The sequence below is a fragment of the Electrophorus electricus genome, chromosome 6 (genome assembly GCF_041902795.1).
Source record: "Electrophorus electricus isolate QZ-2024a chromosome 6, ASM4190279v1, whole genome shotgun sequence".
NCBI lineage: Eukaryota > Metazoa > Chordata > Actinopteri > Gymnotiformes > Gymnotidae > Electrophorus > Electrophorus electricus.
The window spans coordinates 11,920,285-11,942,500 of record NC_137502.1 but is presented as its reverse complement, the minus strand read 5'-3'; the positions used below and the strand labels follow the sequence as shown (position 1 = coordinate 11,942,500).

At 43.7% G+C, this 22,216-nt stretch overlaps 1 protein-coding gene and 1 long non-coding RNA gene across 4 annotated transcripts in view; one reads left to right on the top strand and one right to left on the bottom strand.

The window, feature by feature from the left end:
• Positions 1–21,997, top strand: part of sema3ab (sema domain, immunoglobulin domain (Ig), short basic domain, secreted, (semaphorin) 3Ab) — a 22,938-nt gene extending 941 nt beyond the window's left edge. Inside the window, exons 1-17 of one of the 2 annotated variants that reach the window (XM_027009691.3) lie at positions 1–77; positions 8,218–8,378; positions 9,976–10,038; positions 11,820–11,939; positions 12,487–12,580; positions 13,243–13,362; positions 13,710–13,852; positions 14,663–14,777; positions 14,955–15,024; positions 15,148–15,292; positions 15,446–15,665; positions 15,927–16,018; positions 16,179–16,220; positions 16,980–17,137; positions 18,159–18,226; positions 19,098–19,243; positions 19,338–21,997. The exon at positions 1–77 is cut by the window's left edge and continues 940 nt beyond it. In XM_027009691.3, the coding sequence (XP_026865492.2) occupies positions 1–77; positions 8,218–8,378; positions 9,976–10,038; positions 11,820–11,939; positions 12,487–12,580; positions 13,243–13,362; positions 13,710–13,852; positions 14,663–14,777; positions 14,955–15,024; positions 15,148–15,292; positions 15,446–15,665; positions 15,927–16,018; positions 16,179–16,220; positions 16,980–17,137; positions 18,159–18,226; positions 19,098–19,243; positions 19,338–19,841 (2,338 nt within the window). In that variant the 3' untranslated portion in view covers positions 19,842–21,997. The remainder of the gene's footprint in view (positions 78–8,217; positions 8,379–9,975; positions 10,039–11,819; positions 11,940–12,486; positions 12,581–13,242; positions 13,363–13,709; positions 13,853–14,662; positions 14,778–14,954; positions 15,025–15,147; positions 15,293–15,445; positions 15,666–15,926; positions 16,019–16,178; positions 16,221–16,979; positions 17,138–18,158; positions 18,227–19,097; positions 19,244–19,337) is intronic. The other variant, XM_081715489.1, reaches the window with a different exon arrangement.
• Positions 4,900–8,161, bottom strand: LOC113577190 (uncharacterized). Of its 2 annotated transcripts, none has more exons than XR_003410595.3 (3): positions 7,640–8,161; positions 7,363–7,430; positions 4,900–6,518 (listed from the first exon to the last, which is right to left on the bottom strand). It is a non-coding gene; the product is annotated as an uncharacterized LOC113577190 (long non-coding RNA). The 2 variants fall into 2 exon arrangements; XR_014124053.1 differs by having other exon boundaries at positions 7,363–7,407.
• Positions 21,998–22,216: the final 219 nt, after the last annotated feature.

Below are 22,216 nucleotides of genomic sequence, written 5' to 3'. Positions count from 1 at the left end.
GATCACCTGGTCCCAGAGAGCAGCTGGAGCCCAGCAGGGCAAGGGGAGCGTTCCACGGCTCAAACTCTCCTACAAAGGTGAGTGCTCCCAACGTCCGTCCCTGCCGCTCGCTCTGCTGACCATGCCCTTAATACAAAAGTGATCCGTTAAAGTTCACAAAAGAGGCTCAGCGACGTCTTGTTCCTGCATAGTGGAGGATCGTAGGTGTAACGTGTTCATGGGTTCATGATGAAAACTCAGTTTGCGTAAAGAAGGTTGTGCAAAATAGGACTGCTCTGAGGTTTACTTTTGCTTCTGCTTTCTCTCTGTGCGATTCTTCAAAAATGCAATTTCAGAATGAGAAAGAAAAGAAATCTATGACAGTTACTCCTTTATAGACTGCAGGTGTATTGTTGGCGGGCTAATTAAAAAGGTTATTTTAAGTTCAATTGCCTGAAACTTCAGATCTTTTGTAGCTCAAGAAAGCAGACTGCAAAATCCCCTGTGTACAGAATTAACAGAATTATATTGTTGAATTATCACCTAAGTTGTATACAGATGAACAGTGTAAGCGGTTCTTTGGCTGTGTAGTGCTTTTAGGGAGTGCTGGTAATGAAGTGCCAGGTTGTGTTGGGTACCTGCTCCCTGTTTCACTTTAACAGATCCTAAGGGACTGAACTCTTTTCTGTTAGTAGAGTTTGATCTAGTTTGTAAAGAGGAGAGCAATGGAAGAACCATGCCTTTTTTTGGGTAAGGAAGATGCCTTCCTATTTTCCTGATATCAAAATCAAATATGGAACTTTTAGATAAGTGTGATCTTTCTTCACCCTGCTGTATTTTGTCTACTTTCTGTTCAGTGAATGGAGGTTTGAGGTTTGTGGGAATTTCACAGGTATTTAATGGCAATTAATGCAATATATAACGGCAAATGAACAGATGAGCAGAAATGTGTGTAAACTGTTTTAGTAGAAACATAGGTACATGTGAATTTTGTGGAATTTTATGTGTGTGTGCATGCGATAAATGAGTAGAACTGGAGACAGATGGGAATGCTTTAGCTGTACTCTGGTTGTATTAGCATGCATAATTCAGCTTTGTTATCTGTGTCTTGCGTTTTGCAGAGTATGCAGGTCTTCATATTTCCCTTGTTCACCTGTATCGGCACTTCTGCAACACAGTTGGCTAATATAGACAGAAAATGAAACAAAAGGAAAACGAAACATTAATTGATGTGTGACTGTAGTTGTTAAAACAACACAAATCAGTGAAAGGGAAATGTTAAAGCAAATGTTTACAAATCATGTCAAGCCATTAGAATATCCATTTATTTATTTATTTGTTTGTTTGTTTGTTTGTTTGTTTGTTTGTTTGTTCAGTGTCTTAATTAGCTAAGAATATGACAACCAGGTACAAGAATGTGCATTGCATTCTGTTTTTCAACACAAAAGGGATATTGCCACATTTTGCTGGTGTTAGCTACAGAAGCCTATACCTGTAGGATGGAGGAAAGCGCACTCTGGAGGGACTCCTGTTTCTCTGAGTGTTTGAGACCATTTTGATTAGTGAATGTAGCTTTTGAGTTTGCAGTTTTTTATTGTATTACTCTAGAAGTAAATGAACCATTGAGAGTATGTATATGTAGGTGTATGCGTGTGTATATGTGTGTGTGTGAGGTTGACACTAAGGGCAGATGCTGAAAAAACAGTGTGTTATCTTACTCCCTGTCAGTTTTCTGATCACACTGAAAGCTCCTCATTAGCAGGCCAGTGGAAATGGAGCTCTTTATCTTCTCTATAAACCTCTGTGTCCATCACACCACCATCTCTCACAGGTTTGTGCATACTTGTCATTGTGAGGTTTGGATGGCATTTTACTGCAACAAATACTGACACCTACAGGCACATACACAACATGTACTCAACATAGAAAAAAGGTGTGTGCATGGGTGTGTGTTTGGACACTGCAGGGATTGATTTAATAAACAAACTTGTCACCTATCTGTGTTTAGTTTATTTGTGAAAGGATGGAGGCGTGTGCAGAAGAGGGATTCTCTAGAATGTGTAGTGAATATGTGAGATTAGACTCAAGCACCCAACCACACACACACACACACACACACGCACACACACACACACACACAAACAAACTGTGGCCACATAGCCCACTGTGAAATTGCATGGGCCCCATTAAAATTATGAATGCTACTCTTATGTTAGCACATGCATGTATATTTTCGGGGCTTTGGAATCGTTCATTGTGCAGTTTCTGTGTGCAAGCAATTCTTCACACTCTAGTAGATTGGAGATATGCAGCAGCACCAGTACCCCATGGTCACCTGTGCACATGCCTGTGTCCGCACCATCTAGCTGAGGCAGCTGTTATACAGTGGTCACGATACACCCGTACCGCCGCTTACCCCGTTAGTCCTGAACACAACTTTGCTCATGGACATCTAAGAGATATGAGTTATTTTGCATGGTAGTGAAAATGAATTGTCTGACCACCATCTGATCCCTGTCCCACACGCAGACAGTGTTCTCCAGGCTTTATTTCTGTCGGTGCATGGGGAACCCTTACTGGGGGGAGCTGAAAGTGTTGGAAAGGGGGAAGTCCAGACTCGACCAGTAAGCCTGAGGGATGTGTGTGTGTGTGTGTGTGTGTGTGTGTGTGTGTGTGTGTGTGTGTGCGCGTGTGCGTACGTGCGTGTCTGTTTGGGTGGGTGGTTTTTCAACCCCTCTGAGTCCAGGGGTCTCAGGGTAGGATAACATTAACGCCCTTACATAAATATCAACCAGTCATGTGGCATGACTGTATCAACAAAGGCACAATGCATGTGAGCGTGTGTGTGTGTGTGTGTGTGTGTGTGTTGGTGTGTTTATATGGGAGTAGGAGAATTGAGCAGTGTAGGAGAGTTTGGAAAATGTGTGTGTGTATGATATAACTTTACAAACAATAAAATTAATCTCTTGGTTTACCATGGGATAAATGAGATTCCTGTAATCTGGGAAGGTATGAGGAAGTTTTCAATTCGCTCTCCTTTTGCTTTTAATCCAAAAATACGCCAAGAATCTAATAAGGCTTCTTCAGTTACAGTAATAGAATTTGAACTCTCAATGTCCTCCTTGCCATTTTATAGTCTCACGTCAGTGTGCATGTGTGTCCCAGTCAGGATACATAAAACAATGCCAGGGATCCTTGCAGAGTGACGTGTTGGTTATTATAAAATGTACTGCTGATTTTGTTGGACTCTGTTGAGCACTTGCACCAACCACCATGTCCAGTTTAGGTAAACCTGCATTGATTCATAAGAGAAATGGCCTTCGGGTGTGAGCGAATGACAGCACATGGTAGTCCAACTCCCTGGAAGAGTGTGGTACAGTCCTGTCAATATCTGCAGTGCTCCAGGCAGGCGCAGAGCCAAGCGGCACATGTGGATTTGCTGGATTGTCTCATTAGTGCTACAGTCAGTTGACAACAATGAGGATGTTTTTCCTGCCGTAAGTGCCCCCTCCCCCTTCCCAGCGCATACACACACGGGCCCGGTGCAGGGAGTCCAGGATGTATGTAGGGTAGAAGAGTTTATTTATATCACTCTCAGATGAGAATACATCTCTGCCTCCATCTGCCCTCTCTCCTTCTCTCTCGCTCTCTCTCTCTCTGATGTTGTCTATAACAATAGCGGGGGGGTGGGGGGTGGGGTTTGGCTGATGAAAGTGTGCATGAATTCTGCTTGAATGGTGTAGGTTTGCTTCACCAGGGCTGAGTGGAGAGAGGTCACTAATAGCTTGTCTAAAGTTAGCTTTAGCTGCAAAGAAAGTAACTGAATATGAGGCTGCATGTGGTGCTTCTCAGACACTTTTCTTCCCTCCTGTGTATGTGGTGCTGTGGTTTGCACATAATGCCAGCCTGTAGTTTCCTTCAGTTTCTTTCTTGGAGAGACCAGTGAAAGCATCTCATTCATTTAATCAGCCTGAGACTGTGAGACTCCCATTGCACTCACATTCTTAAATACTGAGACTCCTCTAATACTCAAATACTCCAATACTAAGACTCACATAATGCTCAAATACACCAATACTCAATACCGAGAGTTTAAAAGCACAGAAATACTTCAATACTCCCTCTCATAACACTTCTGAAGTTTTGACAAATCATTAGCCATGTTGTCATTTCTCACTTTAAAATGTTTGTATTCAAGAATTGCATACAAGATTGATAACGTCTAATTACATTTAATTATATCAATGCTGTTAAAACTATGGTGTTCATTCACTGCTAGATTTAGTTTGCCAGATGTCTTCTTGTGTATGTTCCTCTTGTGTATATCCTCTTGTGTGTGTGTCTGGGTGTGCGCGCGCACATTCTGGCTTTGAATATGTCACTTTTTTTGTTGTTGTTGACTGTATTTGGTGCTCTTACAAAGCTGGTATGGATTGACATGCCTTTACAATGCCATGGACTCACACAAGAGCTTTATTTCACTTTCCACTTACTCCCATTTAAGCATAACTGAACTAAACCAACAAAGACACACACACACAACACACACACACACACACACACACACACACACACACACACACACCTTTTTTTCCATGTTAGGCACACGTTTGTGTGTGCTTCTGTGCAGTAAATGCCTTTTGCTGTGTATCAGTGTTAATACAAAAAAAACTGCTTTGAGAGCTCTCAACAGTATAAAATTATATAAGCAAACCCTCGAAATCACAAAGAAACGCCATAAACACGAATAGAACACGAACGGGAGTGTGTTTGGTATCGCCAATAACATCATGATCGTGCTTTGTCGATCGCAAACGTGTTTTCCGTGATAACACAACCTCGAGTGTATGGCTTTTATGCAATACTTCTACAAAATAAAGAAAACAAAGGAATTAAGACATAGCATTGAATAGGCTTTAATATTTGCAACGGAGTCCGCCAAAAAGTAGTTTTACAACAACGTGATATGCCACAGTAAAAATTCCGAGCCTAAATGTAACATAGGCATATGGTTTATATAACCTAGCGATACCCAGTAACGTTAGTTTGAACTACAAAAAATGAAAATAAACAAAGATCGCAAAAACTAAAAATAAAATTTGACTTTAGCTTTTTTTTATTAGAGTTATAATTACTTATAAAAGTGAATTCGTACACTTCCGTTCATTGCGCAGTTGTTCGGGCGTTGGACAAAGACGCTGGCATGAAGCAGCCCGGCGTCGCGGGTGGCCTCGGTGTGTTTGTTCTGTCGCCACAGCAGTCGTTTTCAAAGTCATGACAGCTTCGGAGTTTGATGTGCGTCTGCGGTCACACTCCTTCAGAGTCCGAACAAACGCCGTAGGTCAAAGGTTACGTTCTAAAAGTCATTCCTTGTATTAATTTACTTTTTTCTACACGCATTAAGCTAGCCGTTACTTATTAACGCGTCGGCGGGGTGTCACGATTTGAGTGTGAATAACCGCGTTAGAACGCTTCTCAACCAATCAGATTGTGAGGTCGGAACTGTTCCATAAACAACGACGTTACGCACAGTCCTCTCTCACATCCTCTTGGATCCTTATTGTAAGAAGAGGCCGGGAGGAAGGCAAGGAGCCAGAGTGAGGGTACTGATGATGAGTGAACCAGTGTGACTGAGGGCCATTGAAAGGCTAGCACTAGCAACACAGTTCACACCCAGCCCCATACAGCACAAAGCAAGCACACATCAACAGGTACTATCGATTTTCTTACAGTTGGATACATATCCTATACATATCAGTATAAAAGGGGATGTGCAGTGTGGCATTCCACGAACACGCTTTCTTCAGCCTTCATGTGCATGGTACAGTGATTTCTGTTGGGCTCCATCTCCATCTTTACACAGATTAGAACACTAACTGAAGTTTCAGAGAAGGTCCCTCAGTTATTTCTAACTTTCTATATGCTGTATTTTCCAAATTCCCTTGTATTCTGCACAGTGGAGCTCTCATGGCCCACCACACCATCCCTGCTGATCTTTGACTTCAGGCACTCAGTTTTTCAGAAAACATGGGGTCCAACCTTCTAGCACAGAGCGGAAAGCGCCCTGAATTCTTGACACAGTTCTTGACCGTATCCCAAACTATAATTGTTTCATTTAAGGAGTGATGTGCACTCCTAAAATTAAGAAGCATTTCAGAAAGACCTGCTTAGAGTCATGAGTTTCAGTAAGGCATGCTTAATGTCACAGTGTTTGTGTGTGCGTACATGCTGTGTGCACACTGACGTGACAGCGAGTTGAATTGTTTGCACGAAGTTAGAGTGTGTCAGTGGTGCTGAAAAACATTCTGTGCGTCCGTGTGCATTTACTCTACCAGTTTGATGCAGTCCAGAGAAAGACTTTCTAGTGAGTGTCTCTCATTCTCCTTCTCTCTTTGTTCTTCCTTTTGAATATTAGCATCCCTCGCTGACCTCGATTAACCCATCTGCTCCGCTCCTTCCTCTCTAACTTCGTCCCCAACGCTCCATGCTGCAAGCCACTTCTCTCTTCTCTCCTCACGGCTCCTCTCCTACGTAATGCTCTGGAAAAACAAAACAAAAAACTGGGGTAGTGAAAACCTCCTGCTCCGGGCTGATGGAAGACACAGGTTTTCATTGCTGAGCTGGGACAAGCCAGCTGCTTGCACATGATAAACCGTGAAGTGTGAATGAATGATAAACTGGGAACTGGGAACTGAGAGCTGGGATGTGTTAGGGGCAGGTTTCCATTCACCAAACCGAGTGTTGAGTTTTAACATCTTGCAGCCACACACACACAGCCGCAGATAGAAACACAGACTGTAATAGCTTGTCGAAGCGTCCAATGTGTTCTGCTTGGCAATACGCCGGTCTGGGGTGCGGTTCTGAGGCATTAAAAGTGTTGGCTCGGGGAAATCTCATTTCCCTTCAGGTCAGAGGATGTAATTAGAGCCTTCAGTCTCTAACCCTCACTACCTTGCCTACATTCCTATGAATCAGCCATTCACATGCTTAACTTTACCTATTTAACACTCTACATGTATGTTTTAACCTTCCCAAAAGTTTGCCCATCTTCCTGAACATGCTGAGTATTACTTCTAGCCAGTGTCTGGGTATGATTCCTAAAATGGAACAACTTATCTCCTGTTTGACAGAATATTAGATATATTTTGTTCAGAGTTTAATTTTACTGTCTCTGACTGTATCTGATGCTAAGACAACACAGAGAGAGTCAGGAGCTGTTGGTTAAACAGCACACAGCCAGCTGTAGAAATGTTTTTGTTTTTTCTCACTGTTCAGGATGTTATATTTGCACTGCATGTGTTTGTGTTTGTGTGTGTGTGTGTGTGTGTGTGTGTGTGTGTGTGCATGTGTAGTGGAGGGAGAGTTTGTGCGTGGGTTTTTCACCTTGACATCTGGTCTTCAAGGTCATATCCTTAAGCACTAAATCAACTGCGATGAAATGGAAAATTAACCTGAATCAACAGAAACAATTAAAAAAACAACAACCAAACAAAACAACCTGGATTTCTAAAGGAATATTCACCTCTAGCCTTGTGTCCTGGACACAGTGATCTGTAACAAACATCACACACTTCTACTGCTTTTCTAGCTATTTATACTTCTGCATATTGCTTTTGCTTAATGTTGCATTCTGTGGTGGTCGGGCTTGTACAGGACTTACCTAATGTGAGGTGTTGTGAGGCAGAGCCAGTGGCCTGGCCTATGTACTCAGTCAGGCAACCATCTCTCTCCCACAGACCACATGCCTATGCTCCATCTCTGCTCCACAGAGCATGAATGACGACAAGAACACTGAAGTCAAGCCTGTGTGTGTGTGTGTGTGTGTGTGAGAGAGAGAGAGTACGTGGGGGGTGGTGAGAGTGAGAGAACCCAGTCAGTGATCTCAGCTTTATTACAGCCAAAACCACACTCGCGCGTCACACACACTCAGTGGTAAAGGGGAGCAGGGCTTGGATGAACCAGGGCCTGGTCGACTGTCTCCCTCTGTTCAGCTCCGCACTGATGGGCTAGATGAGGTCGGAAAATATCTCTCAGGCATTCTGCAGATAAGAACAATAATCATTAGAATTTAATGACATGATAGTGGAAAATGGAGCAAGATCTGGATCTGTGGTATTATTTATCTGTTTTCCCAGAGCTGTTTGCCAATACAAATACACATGACTTGCCATTATCTTCTCTTATTCTAGATTTGTAAAAATAATTATTATTGAAAACAGCTTCTTCTCCTGTCCACAGAAATGCTGGATTCAAACAACTTGCTTACTTTCAATGGACTAGCCAACAGCTCCGCCTACCACACTTTCCTATTGGACGAGGAGAAGGGCCGACTCTTTGTGGGAGCAAAGGATCATATCCTGTCTTTTAACTTGATTGACCTGAACATGGACCAACAGATGGTGAGTGGCAATAGGATTCGTTGCCATTATTTCAGTCACATATGCTGTTGACCTGTTGATAGGACTTTAAAATTTTGGCTAAGGAAATTTGTTAAGAAACATGCCTTAATCTACAATAATTTCAATATGAATATTCAGACTAAATGCACAAAATGTCACTCACAAGACAGTTGCCATAAGGAAGCCAGTGCTCTGTGAGCAGAAAGTGTCTCACTTCTGTTCAGTTCTGCTCAAGTACAGTGGCGACAGAGATAACTGGAAACTTACAGAGTAGTGATGGACAGTAGTAGTACTTAATGATGCATGCTATATGACAAAGGTACTGAGTAGAGTCTATGGTGGACACATATACGCGCACACACATACACATGTATACATCACAGATTTCCAGCACCAGGGGAATCTGTTTCCAGTGGAAAATGTGCATGAATATTTCAGCTTCAAGCTGTCATGTGGATCACACTCATGCTGGGCTGAGAGCAAGCTCCGCTCCCCTGGATAAATAATGAAAAGTAAACACAACAAAGTGCAGGCAAATTGCATTCGCAGGTCTCCCCAAAGAACCATATAATGGTCAACTTTGAAGTTGCCAGCCACAAACATATAGGCCACCTCTATAGAGACACCATGGAAGATTAACACACTTTTGGAGAAATTTCTCATTCTGCTGCTGTTGTTTTGGTCATGGGGTCAGCTCCCACTTGGGTCAGTTTTTGTTAACATCAAGTTGCTTGTCAGTGTTAAATGAATACGGCCATGATACGTGGAGAAAATGGCATCCTGTCCCCTTCCCAGTGCATGTAAGGGCAGCTGTATGCAGCCAAAACATTGCAGTACCACTTATAGCTACAACTGAGGCTCCATCTTTAATCTGATAAGCAAGACAGATCAGTGACAGTTATGCTAGCATCAGATCACGTATCAGATTGTGTCCTATCTAATACAGGCTTTTGCTCAATTCGCCGCTAGATGCGAACATTATCAGTGCATATTTGTCCCAGTTTTCCATGCCAAGCAGAGGGAGACGGGCTGTACTTCACACACAGCACACTAAAATGTGCATGGCAGCACGTTCTTGGTTGTGGGTAGAGTACTGTTACAGTGGTGCCTTCAGGCATATGTTAAATACATGGCAAGAAAAATGAACACTCTTTAAGAAGTCAAACACTGCCGTGAATTCAGCATCACGGAATTCTGCCTCCTTAGCTTTTACACTTTATCACTTACATCTGCATGTGACACCTGCACACACGCTACACACCTGCTAAACGTTTATGTAGTTTATCTAATCAGGACATTGTCTCACTCTTTCATGGCTGTAAGTCAGAAAGGGGGTTAGATTACCAAGCAGTGGACCATGCAGTGGACTTTTCTTTTCTGCTGGGAGACTTGAACCTGATAGCTCTCAGCTTCACATGCAAACCAACAGTTCAGGCCCTGCCAGAAAGCCAGTGCAAGTCTTCCCCAGCAGCACGAACACACACACTTCACACCTTGACTTGACTTTGACCTGACTTTGTGTTGTTACACTTATCCCCATCTTTCTCTTTCTGTCTCTCTCTCTCTCTCTCTCTCTGCGCTTTCCTCTCCTGGATAGATATCCTGGCCTCCCTCTTTATCACGTCGAGATGAGTGTAAGTGGGCTGGAAAAGATGTCCAGGTGAGTTATCGTAGTGAGTGTCTAGATGTTAGTCTTAATGTGCAATTTGTTAAAAGTAAAATAACACAAACACAGGTCAGGAGAGAAGAACAATACAATTACATAAAACAGTTCGAGTATATACTGATATTTCGAGCTCGTGTGCCATGTTGTCCAGCAGAGGCTGAGCCCTGAGCCAACTCGACAAATCCCTCACACGAAGCAGCCCTGAACCACGAGCCGAAGGGGCTTGTACCATTAATGGGCTTAACCACCACTGCCTCTTATAAATTCCATCGCAGCCGCTGCCCGAGGCAGTCCAAGCAGAGCTGTTGCGATGACCCAGCACCCGATATGAATTCACAAGCCCGCTCCACCTTCAGTAGCCCTTATCTGAACAGCAGTCAGGGCCTTTGTGCGAGATGCTGTTGTAAACATCTCTCGGTTGATTCGGACAGGATGAAAGGCATCTTCTGGGGGGGTGGGCCGTGGGGGACGGGGGAGGGGTGCCGTTGGTGAGGAACGAGCTCATTGCTCAGTAGCTCCAGCTCATTGTTCTCTTAGAAAGGCTGACTTGGGATTGTTACCCCTGAAATGAAACCATGTCAACTTTGAAGTTGGTGGCCACTGAAAGCAGAGAGCAAGCAGCCCACCTAAGGAGACCAAATCTTATACCGCTCCTTAACTGAGTAGATCAAACCATCTACCACTCTTTAAGTGAATAGATCAATCCGTCTACCGCTCCTTAACTGAGTAGATCAAAAAAAATCTGCCGCTCCTTAAGTGAGAAGACCAATAGATCAATACATGCAGTATACAGCCACCAGGGAAGAGTCTATTTACAGTCACAGCAGAAAAGCTGCTGTGTGGAGGCTGACGTCCAGGTCTAAACAGTGATAGAATGCTGCATGCAACTCAGTGTGGTCTTCATAAAGGAAAGACCCCCAGACATGGGGCAGTCTAATAGTGGCTTCTAGGACTGACCCAGTGATGGTAGCAGCGTGGTTCAGTCTAGTGTATGGCTTTGGTTTAAGACAGGCTCGAACAAGGAAGCCATGTGTGTGTCAGTGATGCTGACTCATGTTTTGGTTGTGACTTCCCTGAGCTGTATTTTTTCTGTAAAGCTTTTCCACAGTGGGTGACTCAGTTGTATCCACCAAGGTCAGGCTTGTTCAGACACGTGTCTTTAGATCGGGAGTAAACAGACAATAGAGAAGCTGGTGCGCACACACACACACACACACACACACACACACACACACACACACACACACACACACACACACACACACACACAAACCACAGGGGAACTGTGAATGCTCATAACAGGATTGCCCCTGTTGATGGTCTACACAGCATGCTCCAAAACAGCTACAGCTGTTGTAACATTCTGTATGTGTGTGTGCACATGTGTGTGTGGGTGTGTGTGCACGTTTCAGTCCCTCTGCAGTGTACTGTGCCTGTGTGTTTACCAGCTCTTCTATTGTGTATTTACCCATGAGTGAGCCAGGCAAGAGAGGGCAGGGTGTTAATGTATTTTGCATGGATTTTGAGATTTCATAGTACTCAATCCTGCCACCACAACAACAAACGAGATAATTACATCCAAGGCAAATGATTACTCTTTCACAGAGATTACTCCTTCAAAGGATTATACCCTCACTGAGATTACCAAGCAAGTACGGTCCAAAACATGAAAAATATCTGCTGCTGTGCCTGAATATGGCCTATAAGAACCCTAAAGCTGACCAGAACTTTTCTTCTTCTCTCTCTCTGTATCTAACCCCTTCCTCTCCCTGCAGAAAGAGTGCTCCAATTTTATAAAGGTGTTGCAGCCATTCAATCAGACTCACCTGTATGTCTGTGGCACTGGGGCCTTTCATCCCATCTGTGCTTATGTGGAGGTGGGCAAGAGACCAGAGGTAAACATCCCCTCCTCCTCCTACATGCCACACCTCCTCATTAGCATAAGACATCAGGCATGGTGTACAAAGAAAGGGCTAGATTTTAAAGTTAGAGGACAGAAACACTAGAGACTTCGACTGGTCCATGTTTGGTTACAGCAACAAATTACAGCTACTGGTCAAGCATGAAGGAGCTGCTCTGCTTAGCAACTTGCTGTTGGCTCTTTCAGAGCTGATTCTAGTGGGGAAATGAAGGGGAAAATTTAAAACAGTTGCTGGCCTTGTTAGTATACTAATTCTAATGGAAGTGATGATATGATATGATGGCTAAGGCTTTTATCCTCTTCTCTCTCAGACACATGTGTCATGTTTCTCAGGCTGAATCTCTCCTTAGCTGCTGTCCTATTTCTCTCATGCTTGTTTGTACCTGAGTGCGTTTTACAATGTTTGTGTGTGTGTGTGTGTGTGTGTTTGTGTGTGTGTGTGTCTGTGTGTTTGTGTGTGTGTGTTTGTGTGTGTGTGTGCGTACGTGTGTGTGTGTCTGTGTGTGTCTGTGTGAATCTAGGACAACATCTTTAGGCTGGAGTCATCACACATCGAGAACGGCCGTGGAAAGAGTCCTTATGACCCAAAACTGCTGACTGCTTCACTACTTATTGGTGAGTGAGTGAGTGAGTGTGTGTGCGTTTGTGTGTGTTTGAATACCTGTGGCTGTGCCTATGAATGCCTGTGTGCATGTGTATGTGAATGTTATAGAGAAAAAAAGAATGTGAGCTGATGAGCAGATAGAGGTGGCTTCTCTTCCTCTGTTACTGTAAGTTTGTGGGTGGATATGTCTGTGTATGTCACTGGGTATTTGTCTGTAGGTAGAAACTCAATACCTCTGATTAACAGCCTCTCTAAGAGCATGAGGAGATCAGTGTGTTCTTCTCTTTGTGCCCTGTTTGCAGTGCATTCTACTGTTAGATCTCTCATCCCAGCTTAAAGGTCACACGTGCACACACACACACACACGCACACACACACACACACACACACACACACACACACACACACACACACACACACACACACACACACACACACACACACACACACACGCTAACTTGCGCACCCACCCCAGGATCTCTTTCCTTCACACCATCTCTAACCAGTAAATTATGTTCAGCCGATGACTGTCCTGCCATGCTGAGTGCTCACCTGAGTCATTAACTGGACAAACCCCAATTCCCAAAGCTCCACCCTCCTTTCTCCCTCTGCCTTTTGTCTTCTCCCTGTTTGCAATGAACCTTGTATGACCTTTGGCACATGTGATTGACAGATGGCGAGCTGTATTCTGGGACGTCGGCAGACTTTATGGGGCGGGACTTTGCAATTTTCAGAACATTAGGGAAGCATCATCCAATCAGAACGGAGCAGCACGACTCCAGGTGGCTCAATGGTGAGAATGCTCTGTTTTTGCCATGCTGCCAGTGGTGTAAGTGGTGTGTGTTGATGTATTTTGAGATCACCTGTCCTTGAACCTGTGTGAATTGAACATAAATATGCATGAACAACCAGCAAACAGACCGTGAAGAACTATGGCTCACCTCAGTGCAGCATCTGGCATTGGTATTTATAATGTGCCACACACAGACACACATACACATAGACATGTGCACACACAAAGATGTGTAGTGCTTTAGAAGGTTTAGGTATGCAACTGTCTGCACATTAGTACATCTTTAAGACAATGTGTGTTTGTGTGTGTGTGTGTGTGTGTGTGTGTGCTCCCATGTGCGTGGACAGACCCCAGGTTTGTCGGTGTCCACCTCATTCAGGAGAGTGATAACCCAGAAGATGACAAGATCTACCTGTTCTTCAGGGAGAACGCCATCGACGGAGAGCAAACTAGCAAGGCCACACATGCCCGAATTGGACAGCTGTGTAAAGTACGATAGCATAACATAACTCACTGACCTACAAACAATCTATCCCCTATCAGCCCCCACCCCACACACACACACACACACACACATATACTGACAAGCATGCAAACTTGCAGAAAATAAATTCATTTTACCCTTTATCACATGATAGGTGTAGTAGCTTAAATTTCTTTGGCAACGTGTGTGTTTTCCTACCACTGCAATCTTACCCCCCACCACGAAGCTGTAGATGACTGAAATGTGACTAGAGCCATCAGCAGACAGAGACAAAGGGCCCTCTGTTGAGCTCCTGGGTGACTCTGGCGCTCGACTGAAGTGGAACTCCATAGCACAGAGCAGGGGGGAAAGGTGTTCTCAATTACGCACTGCTTAGCATTCTGGCATGGCTGGAATCCACTCCTCAACAGCGCAGACAATTCTTTCATTATGCTAAGCATATGTTTAGCTTATGCAGAATGCCTTTCAGCTCTGCCAATTAACAGACATAAATACAGGGTGCGTGAGAGTGTTTGTGCGGCTCTAATGCTTCACAGAATGGCTGCCAGCTTTGCTTGCAAAACCGAGCACATGCACACACATGCACACACATATGTACACACACATCTCCATATTCAGCTTAGTTGTCTTTGGGTTTCCTAATATGAACTGTACAAAGGTTTGGCGGTGCCTGATGATAGTTATACTTCAGAATATCTGGTTAATCAGTCCAAAGTTCTGAAGGACATTGACTCCCACACACAGGTGTAATGTAAAGTTTTAATATAAAAGTGGATCATAACTGCTGGGTAACAGAAAACTTTGTGTTTTTAACAGAACGACTTTGGAGGTCATAGGAGTTTGGTGAATAAATGGACCACCTTTCTGAAAGCGAGACTGATCTGCTCTGTCCCTGGCTATAATGGCATCGACACACACTTTGATGAGCTCCGTAAGTGTTCTGTGCTGTACGTATATGCACGGGCGTTTGAGAAAAGAAAGAGAGACAAAATCAAAGATAAAGAGAGACTGAGAGAGCTGAAAAGAGAGATAGAGGTCATAATATTTCAAGTCGAGTACTCTAGTAGTTCATCACCTTCATTTTTCATTTCCTTTAAAATGATTTCAGAGGATGTCTTTCTTATGAGCGCCAAGGATGCCAAGAGCCCTGTCATCTATGCAGTCTTCACTACTTCTAGGTGCTTTTTCTATGTGGAATTGTCTGAATCATTTCAGCTTATTACTGACTTATCTACGGGTATTGGTCATTACGGCACTATCAAGCATATCAAGCATGCGGTTCTTATGCGGTTGGTTCACAGTAACATCTTCAAAGGCTCAGCGGTGTGTATGTACAGCATGGCCGACATCAGGAGGGTGTTTCTTGGACCGTATGCTCACAGGGATGGGCCCAACTACCAGTGGGTGCCCTTCCTAGGCAGGGTGCCGTACCCACGCCCTGGCACCGTAAGACCCACTCGCCACAGCTCAGGCTACAGATTTTATAGACACATACACATTGGTATTATAGACATGTGACATAACTGAACTCATGTTTACAACCCTGTTCTATTAGTCTATGCCTTATATTTATCTATGTCACTATTTATATCATAATAGTGCCCAAGCAAAACCTTTGGTGGTTTTGAATCGACAAAAGATCTGCCTGATGATGTTGTCACGTTTGCCCGAAGTCATCCGGCCATGCACAACCCTGTGCTTCCCGTCAACAACCGCCCAATCATTATTAAGACTGACGTGGATTACCAATTCACCCAGATAGTGGTGGACAGGGTAGAGGCAGAAGACGGCCAGTATGATGTCATGTTCATTGGCACAGGTGAGTGTAGTAGAGTATTTATTGCCCTGTCATAAATATGGTATCAAACATTGAGCAATTGCATGCATTTTTATCGTGTTCTTAAAATTAGCCCTCATCAATCATCTCTTACTTTCCTCAACATAATTTTCTACCTCACGGTTGATTGATGGCTTTTGGAAATTTTATTTGTGGGTCTTTCTCTCAGATTTTGGCATCTCATAATCTTTTATGAATTAAATATCACACTTAAACATCAAGAATTATTGGTTTTCCTTTCAGATGTTGGCACAGTGCTTAAGGTGGTATCAATTCCCAGAGGCACCTGGCATGATCTGGAGGAGGTCTTACTGGAGGAGATGACTGTGTTCAGGGTATTAACCTGTAGTAGTTATACTATTTATATTTGTAGCCTTGTTCATATTTAAGACCATATAATAACATATTTTAGTATTGAAATATACTTGTTAACCCGAATCATTTCTGCAAACTACGAAAAGTGTCCATTAAAATCTTTTTTTTTCCCTCTTATAGGAGCCAACTGCTATCACTGCTATGGAACTCTCCACCAAGCAGGTAACCACAGTCAGGCATCTGACGTAGTTCAAAGCCTTGAACAGATAATCACATCATCCTGCAAATGTTGTGGTAAAGGAACGCTTTAGCTAGCATGAGCTGTAAAAGACAGAATGGTCCACTGGGAGATGTGGCCACAGTCTGGATGTCATTCAATTACATGAGTTTTCTGCTGACAGGAGTGACATAGTCCTTATAGATTTATCATGTTCCATAAAACCTAACATAGTTCTTGCCTCAGGAGCTCTCTTTCTTTCTTTCTCTCTCTCTCTCTCTCTCTCTCTCTCTCTCTCTCTCTCTCTCTCTCTCTCTCTCTTTCTATAGCACTCTCAAACACACATACAGACTTTCCTGTGTTATACACACCAGAGGCTCCTGTCACATTTATTCACATAACACAGCACCATAAGTTTCTACCAGCAGAGTCCCCACATCACTTTCTTTCTCTCTCTTGCATTCTCTCTCTGTCTCTCTCTCTTTCCCTCTCATATTTTCAGATTTCATTTTCATGTTTAGGTCTGAAGTATGCAACCGTACTTACTCCACCTGGTATGAATAATCAAGGCAACAATATGCCAGCTGGCGTAAGTACGGTTCCATACTGTAGACCTAAGTATGAAACTGGTTTGCCAGCTAGCAAACCAAGAAGCACCGGACTAGACACCAATCCAAATGAAACTCTTCACCAGGGTGTGGTGTTAAGTCTGTATCAGAGCTCTGAGAGACTGAATCACTCACACTTCAGCCATTTCTCCACAGCAACAGCTCTACCTGGGCTCGGCTGTCGGGGTGTCCCAGATGCCTCTGCATCGCTGTGATGTCTATGGGAAGGCATGTGCTGAATGCTGCCTAGCCCGTGACCCCTACTGTGCCTGGGATGGAGCCCAGTGTTCCCGATACTTCCCTACGGCTAAGAGGTACGCATGGCGCTCACAGCTGGCCTAACCTGGCCTGAACACACTCCGAGAGTCCGGCAGGCACCAGTTGTATTGGCAGTGCTTACAGTGGATGAAAGAGTATTGTAGTTTATGCATCAAGTGTTAAGAAAATACTTAGATGAAAATGTTATTCAAGGTTTTTGACAAATAAACGATGCTTAGAATGTTGGCTCTATTACACTGTCATAAATTGCAGCTATTTATAATGTACACTCATTGTAAGGTAACAAATGACCTAAAATTACTGTACTGAGAATAAGTTGTTGCTCTGTGAGGAAAGCTTTAGAGAAGTAATCCCTAACCTTACTTGTAGATCCAGAAGAATATCAAGCCCTTTTCTTGTCCAAAATAGTTTGGCCACATTATAGAAGCCTTTCAAATTGACATGACCACAGAATTTAGTGGGAACATTTTGTCTCTGTAAGGATATTAAGCTTAGAGCATGAGACTGATATTGCCTTTGTTTACATACTCATTTACAGTGTCTCTGTCAAAGTCTTCTGTGTAGTAAACATGAAAACTTTAGATTTATGTATTCCTATAATAAGGACAAGCTATTTCAACCATACAGTCCATGGCTCACATTTGTATTTCAGCAGGTCTACAAGAGAGACTCTTTATTTGTGTTACTGTGAAAAGGCCTCACATATTGGCTACATTATCGTGTTGAAATCACCTCAAAGGGATATTCATCCATACAGCCTCAGGACATATGTTCCTTGGCACCATTTTTTATAAAGGGAAAATAGAGAGTTGGCTAAAATAGAGACTAAATAGCCCAAAGCTTAAACAGGTACCATTTCATACACACACACGTATGCCCATCTAAGACTGGGTGCGATTTGCTATGCATGCTAGGTGCTGAGAGACGCTCTATAAGTCAGCTGGGCCTCAGACACAGGGCCGTGGTTTAGACCTACTGAACGTGGTGGATGGTACAGTGTGTGCAGCTCCCCCCTTGCTGTGCGTAATGCTGTCGCCTTGTTGGGGATGTGTGTAGGAGAACTCGGAGACAGGACATCAGGAATGGAGACCCTCTCACCCAGTGTTCAGATCTGCAGCGCCATGGTAAGACATGCCAACACGCTCTGGGCATTAGAACACACACTATCGTGAACACACAGCATGGGGTGGGAATTTGATTACGGTTAAAGTATAGAGTTAATGGTTTTAGCACATAGTTTTCACTTTTGGACTAAAATAAATATACAAATGCAGTTTAGTGACATATTTAACTTTAGGGGAGCACTTTTGCAGCTGGATATGTGACACACAAACACACACACACACACACACACACGCATGCACGCCTGCATGCACACACAGAGCATGTGCATAAGAGCTAAGGGACCACACAGATTTTCATGTCAGACAGCATTGTGGTCTTGCACACACCTCGTTGAAATGACAGAGCAGGTCTGCAGAGCAGCAGACTGACATGTTACAGCTCTGACTCAGAAAGAAGAAATGTATCCAAGAAAAAAGGCACAGGATGGAGGCATGGATGGCTTTGAAGTGAGTGCAGGATGAAGTAACCTCCACTCATTCTTAATAGAATACTTTGTTTAAAGCCATAGCTAAACCTCAAACATGGTAATAAGAAATGATGGGACATGCTTATGTGTATGTGTGGCTGGGAGTGTGTGTGCTTATGTGTTATGGGTGTGAGTGTGTGTATACACATATGTGTTCCTGTATCTGTTCATGGTTTGAATTATATGCTCATATCCTCTCTGCTGGACATGCTGTCTGTGTGAGGGCCTCTTGGAGATATGTGAGAATGTGACTGGAGTGAACGTGGACACAGTCGCATGAGGCAGGCACTGAGGCACACACACAGGCCACTTTACCCAGCCAAACCACACTGGCTCCCCACTCTGTCCCCAGGGGGAATGTGCTGTGTTGAGGGGAAATCTCTCCTTCTCTCCCCCTCATGCAGATGAGGAGAGGCAGGAGAGCACCCTACTGGATAAGACGGTGTACAGTGTGGAGAACAGCAGCTCTTTCCTGGAGTGCAGTCCCAAGTCCCAGCATGCACTCATCTACTGGCAGTTTCAGAGACACGGAGAGGACCGCAAACAAGAGGTACACCCTGTGTGTGTGTCTAAGGTGTTTGATAGCAGACAGCTGTTTGACCTTTTTGACCTGTGTGTGTGTGTGTGTGTGTGTGTGTGTTTAGATAAAGGCAGATGAGCGGCTGATGGGCACCGAGCAGGGTCTGCTGATTCGAACTCTGCTGCAAAAGGACTCGGGGGTATATTACTGCCATGCCGTAGAGCATGGCTTCATTCAGACCCTCCTGCGTCTCACCCTCCACGTCATCCCCACCGAGCACCTGGACGAGCTCTTACACCGTGACCCACCAGATGCCAACCAGTCCCCCCATGGCAAGATGTGGTACCAGGACTTCCTGTCCCTCATCAACCCACCCAGCCCGAACAGCGTCGACCAGCTGTGCGAGCAGGTATGGAAGCGGGAGAGGAAACAGCGTCGGCAGAAAGCCCACCTCCTGCATGCTAGCCAATCACACACCACCCACCTCCTGCACGCTAGCCAATCACACGCCACCCACCTCCTGCACGCGGGCCAGTCACACGCCAACAAGTGGAAGCTGATGCAGGAGAGCAAGAAGGGCCGCAACCGCAGGACCCATGAGACACAGCGGCCGCCCCGCAGCGTGTGACCTCACGCCTGCCTGACTAAAAATACACACAGAAATATAACCAGAGAGAACAGAGAGAAAAGACTTTGACTGCTCCACAGACTGTGACACTGAGACAGGGAGCGGAGCAGATGGGAACGCAGTGTGAACGAAACATTCAACCCCCTTTCCATGAGTGTGCACGTGAGGGTATGATTACCTTTAGGCAAAGCACACTCACACTCAGACCTGTTTGTCCAGACTTGAGCTCGGGGAGAAACCAGTGGAAAACTTCACTCACATATGGACTGGACAATAACATCCAGTAATAATATTCTGTAAATATTATACAGAATAAAAGGAACTTGTTCGAGACAGGCTTGTGTTTATTAGAGGCTCAGTTCCATTGGGTGATGGACACAGATCTGTAAAAAAGGAGGAATACCTGAAGACCACTGTTTTAACTTTCCTTAAGATTCCAGTGCACTGCAAAATTTTTTATATATATAACCTTTTCAGATGCCTGTAGGAGGTGTTTTATATTTATATATATAAGATCCAACAGAAACACGTCCCAGTGCTCGTCTTTCTTGAACATTTTCCATTCATCTTGTTTTTACCTGTTCCAAAATCTATAATTTGGCAAACTCAATAATTGTGCCCCTCCTTAGAATAAGCTTTTCCAACTTAAATGTGTTTCAGATATTTTTTAGATTAATATTTAATTATGTCCTTTTTCAGAGCTATATCTAAAATATTGCATAATATAAAATTGTTTGATTAATGGGGTTTCTTTATTCTTTTACTGAAACTGGTGCATTTTAGTTTTTTTTGTCTTTTGGAGCCAGGGATTGGTAATAAACAATTTATACACAAATTTCTTTTATTTCCTCATCCAAAAGGTGCCAAAGGTGCCAAAGGTGCCAAAGGTGCCGTGCTGTCAGTTTGATTATGTACCTTTAATTAGATGGGTGTTTTTCGTTTTTCCTGTGTCATCAGTCATTTTATAGGTGTATTTGGAATTCAGCATTAGCTCAGTGAACATCAAATCCTTTTCTGAGGATACAACATAAACAAGTGCCACCTCATCCCCTTTTATGTCTATTCTGTTGTAAAAGTTGACGAACAGCTGTTTTCAGCCTGTTTTGAATTAGGTTTAAGAATTAAACAGCTAGGCTAATGCAATGTGAAGGTTTTCAGTGGTGAACAGCAAAAGCTTTTCAAATGCCATACGATCCTCATGTGTAATCATCGGACCCTGGATATGGCTAATCCTGGGTGTGGCTCAGTCCGGAGTGTGTCTGAATCCTGGCTGTGGCTAATCCTGGGTGGGGCTCAGTCCGGAGTGTGGCTGAATCCTGGCTGTGGCTAATCCTGGGTGTGGCTCAGTCCTGAGTGTGGCTGAATCCTGGCTGTGGCTAATCCTGGGTGGGGCTCACTCCTGTGTATGGCTCAGAGAATCACAGAGCAAACTTTTGCAAGAGAACATTTCCCCTGCAGTGTGCTCTGAGCTGGAACCAGGACAGCCTCTTTCAGGAAAAGAGAACAATTAAACTCCTTTTATAGTCTGATGCTTTAAAGTCACCATTGGATTTAGTTTAATATGTTTTTTTTTACCTGCCTGTGGGGCAGCATACCAACACAAGCACACCAGAGTGTAGCTGTGAGCGTACTGTAAAATATTTGGGAGGAAATGTAATTGTCCAAGATATAAACCAATGTGTACAAACTGCATGTGAATGCTCTTCTTCTCACAGCACTGTTCTCTCTGGCATTTGCAGTAACTAGCGAACAATGTTGTCAGTTCCGGGTCTGGCTGTAAACTGCAGACAGTCCACAGTTACTTTGAGGTGTACATATTCCTACTCTTAGATATGTGACAAACACAGTGTTAGCTAAGGGCTGTACTGCTACCAATGGTACTCTCTCCCACTATAGTTCCGTCTAATGATGTATAGACTACAGCAACCTGAAGTTTCATGGGTTGGACTACATATTTTTTTCCATCATGTTACAATACGAGATTACAAATGCAAATTGAAACAGTATATGGTCAAATGACCTTGGGATAGAAAATGGACACTTCTGCAATGTTTGGGTTAAACGGAATGGACGATGGAGAATGAAAAAAGCAATGCTGCTGTAAGTGGTTTTGGCATGTATTCTGCTGTTCTAATAAATGTCTGTTTAAAACCTGGTCTGGAGAGGTGGGCTGTGTGTTATTGTTTTGCTTTGGTAGGTTCGATGGGTCCAGATCGGTCTCACTTGCACAGTGAAATGTAAGACAGTTTCCTTCTTATGAAAATGGATGATTTCTGTGATGTTCTCGTAGAAAATAAATTCCGCATCTTTTATATGTTTATTCATAATGTAATAAGAAATTAGAATTTTCAAGACCAATACTGATCAGTATTCTT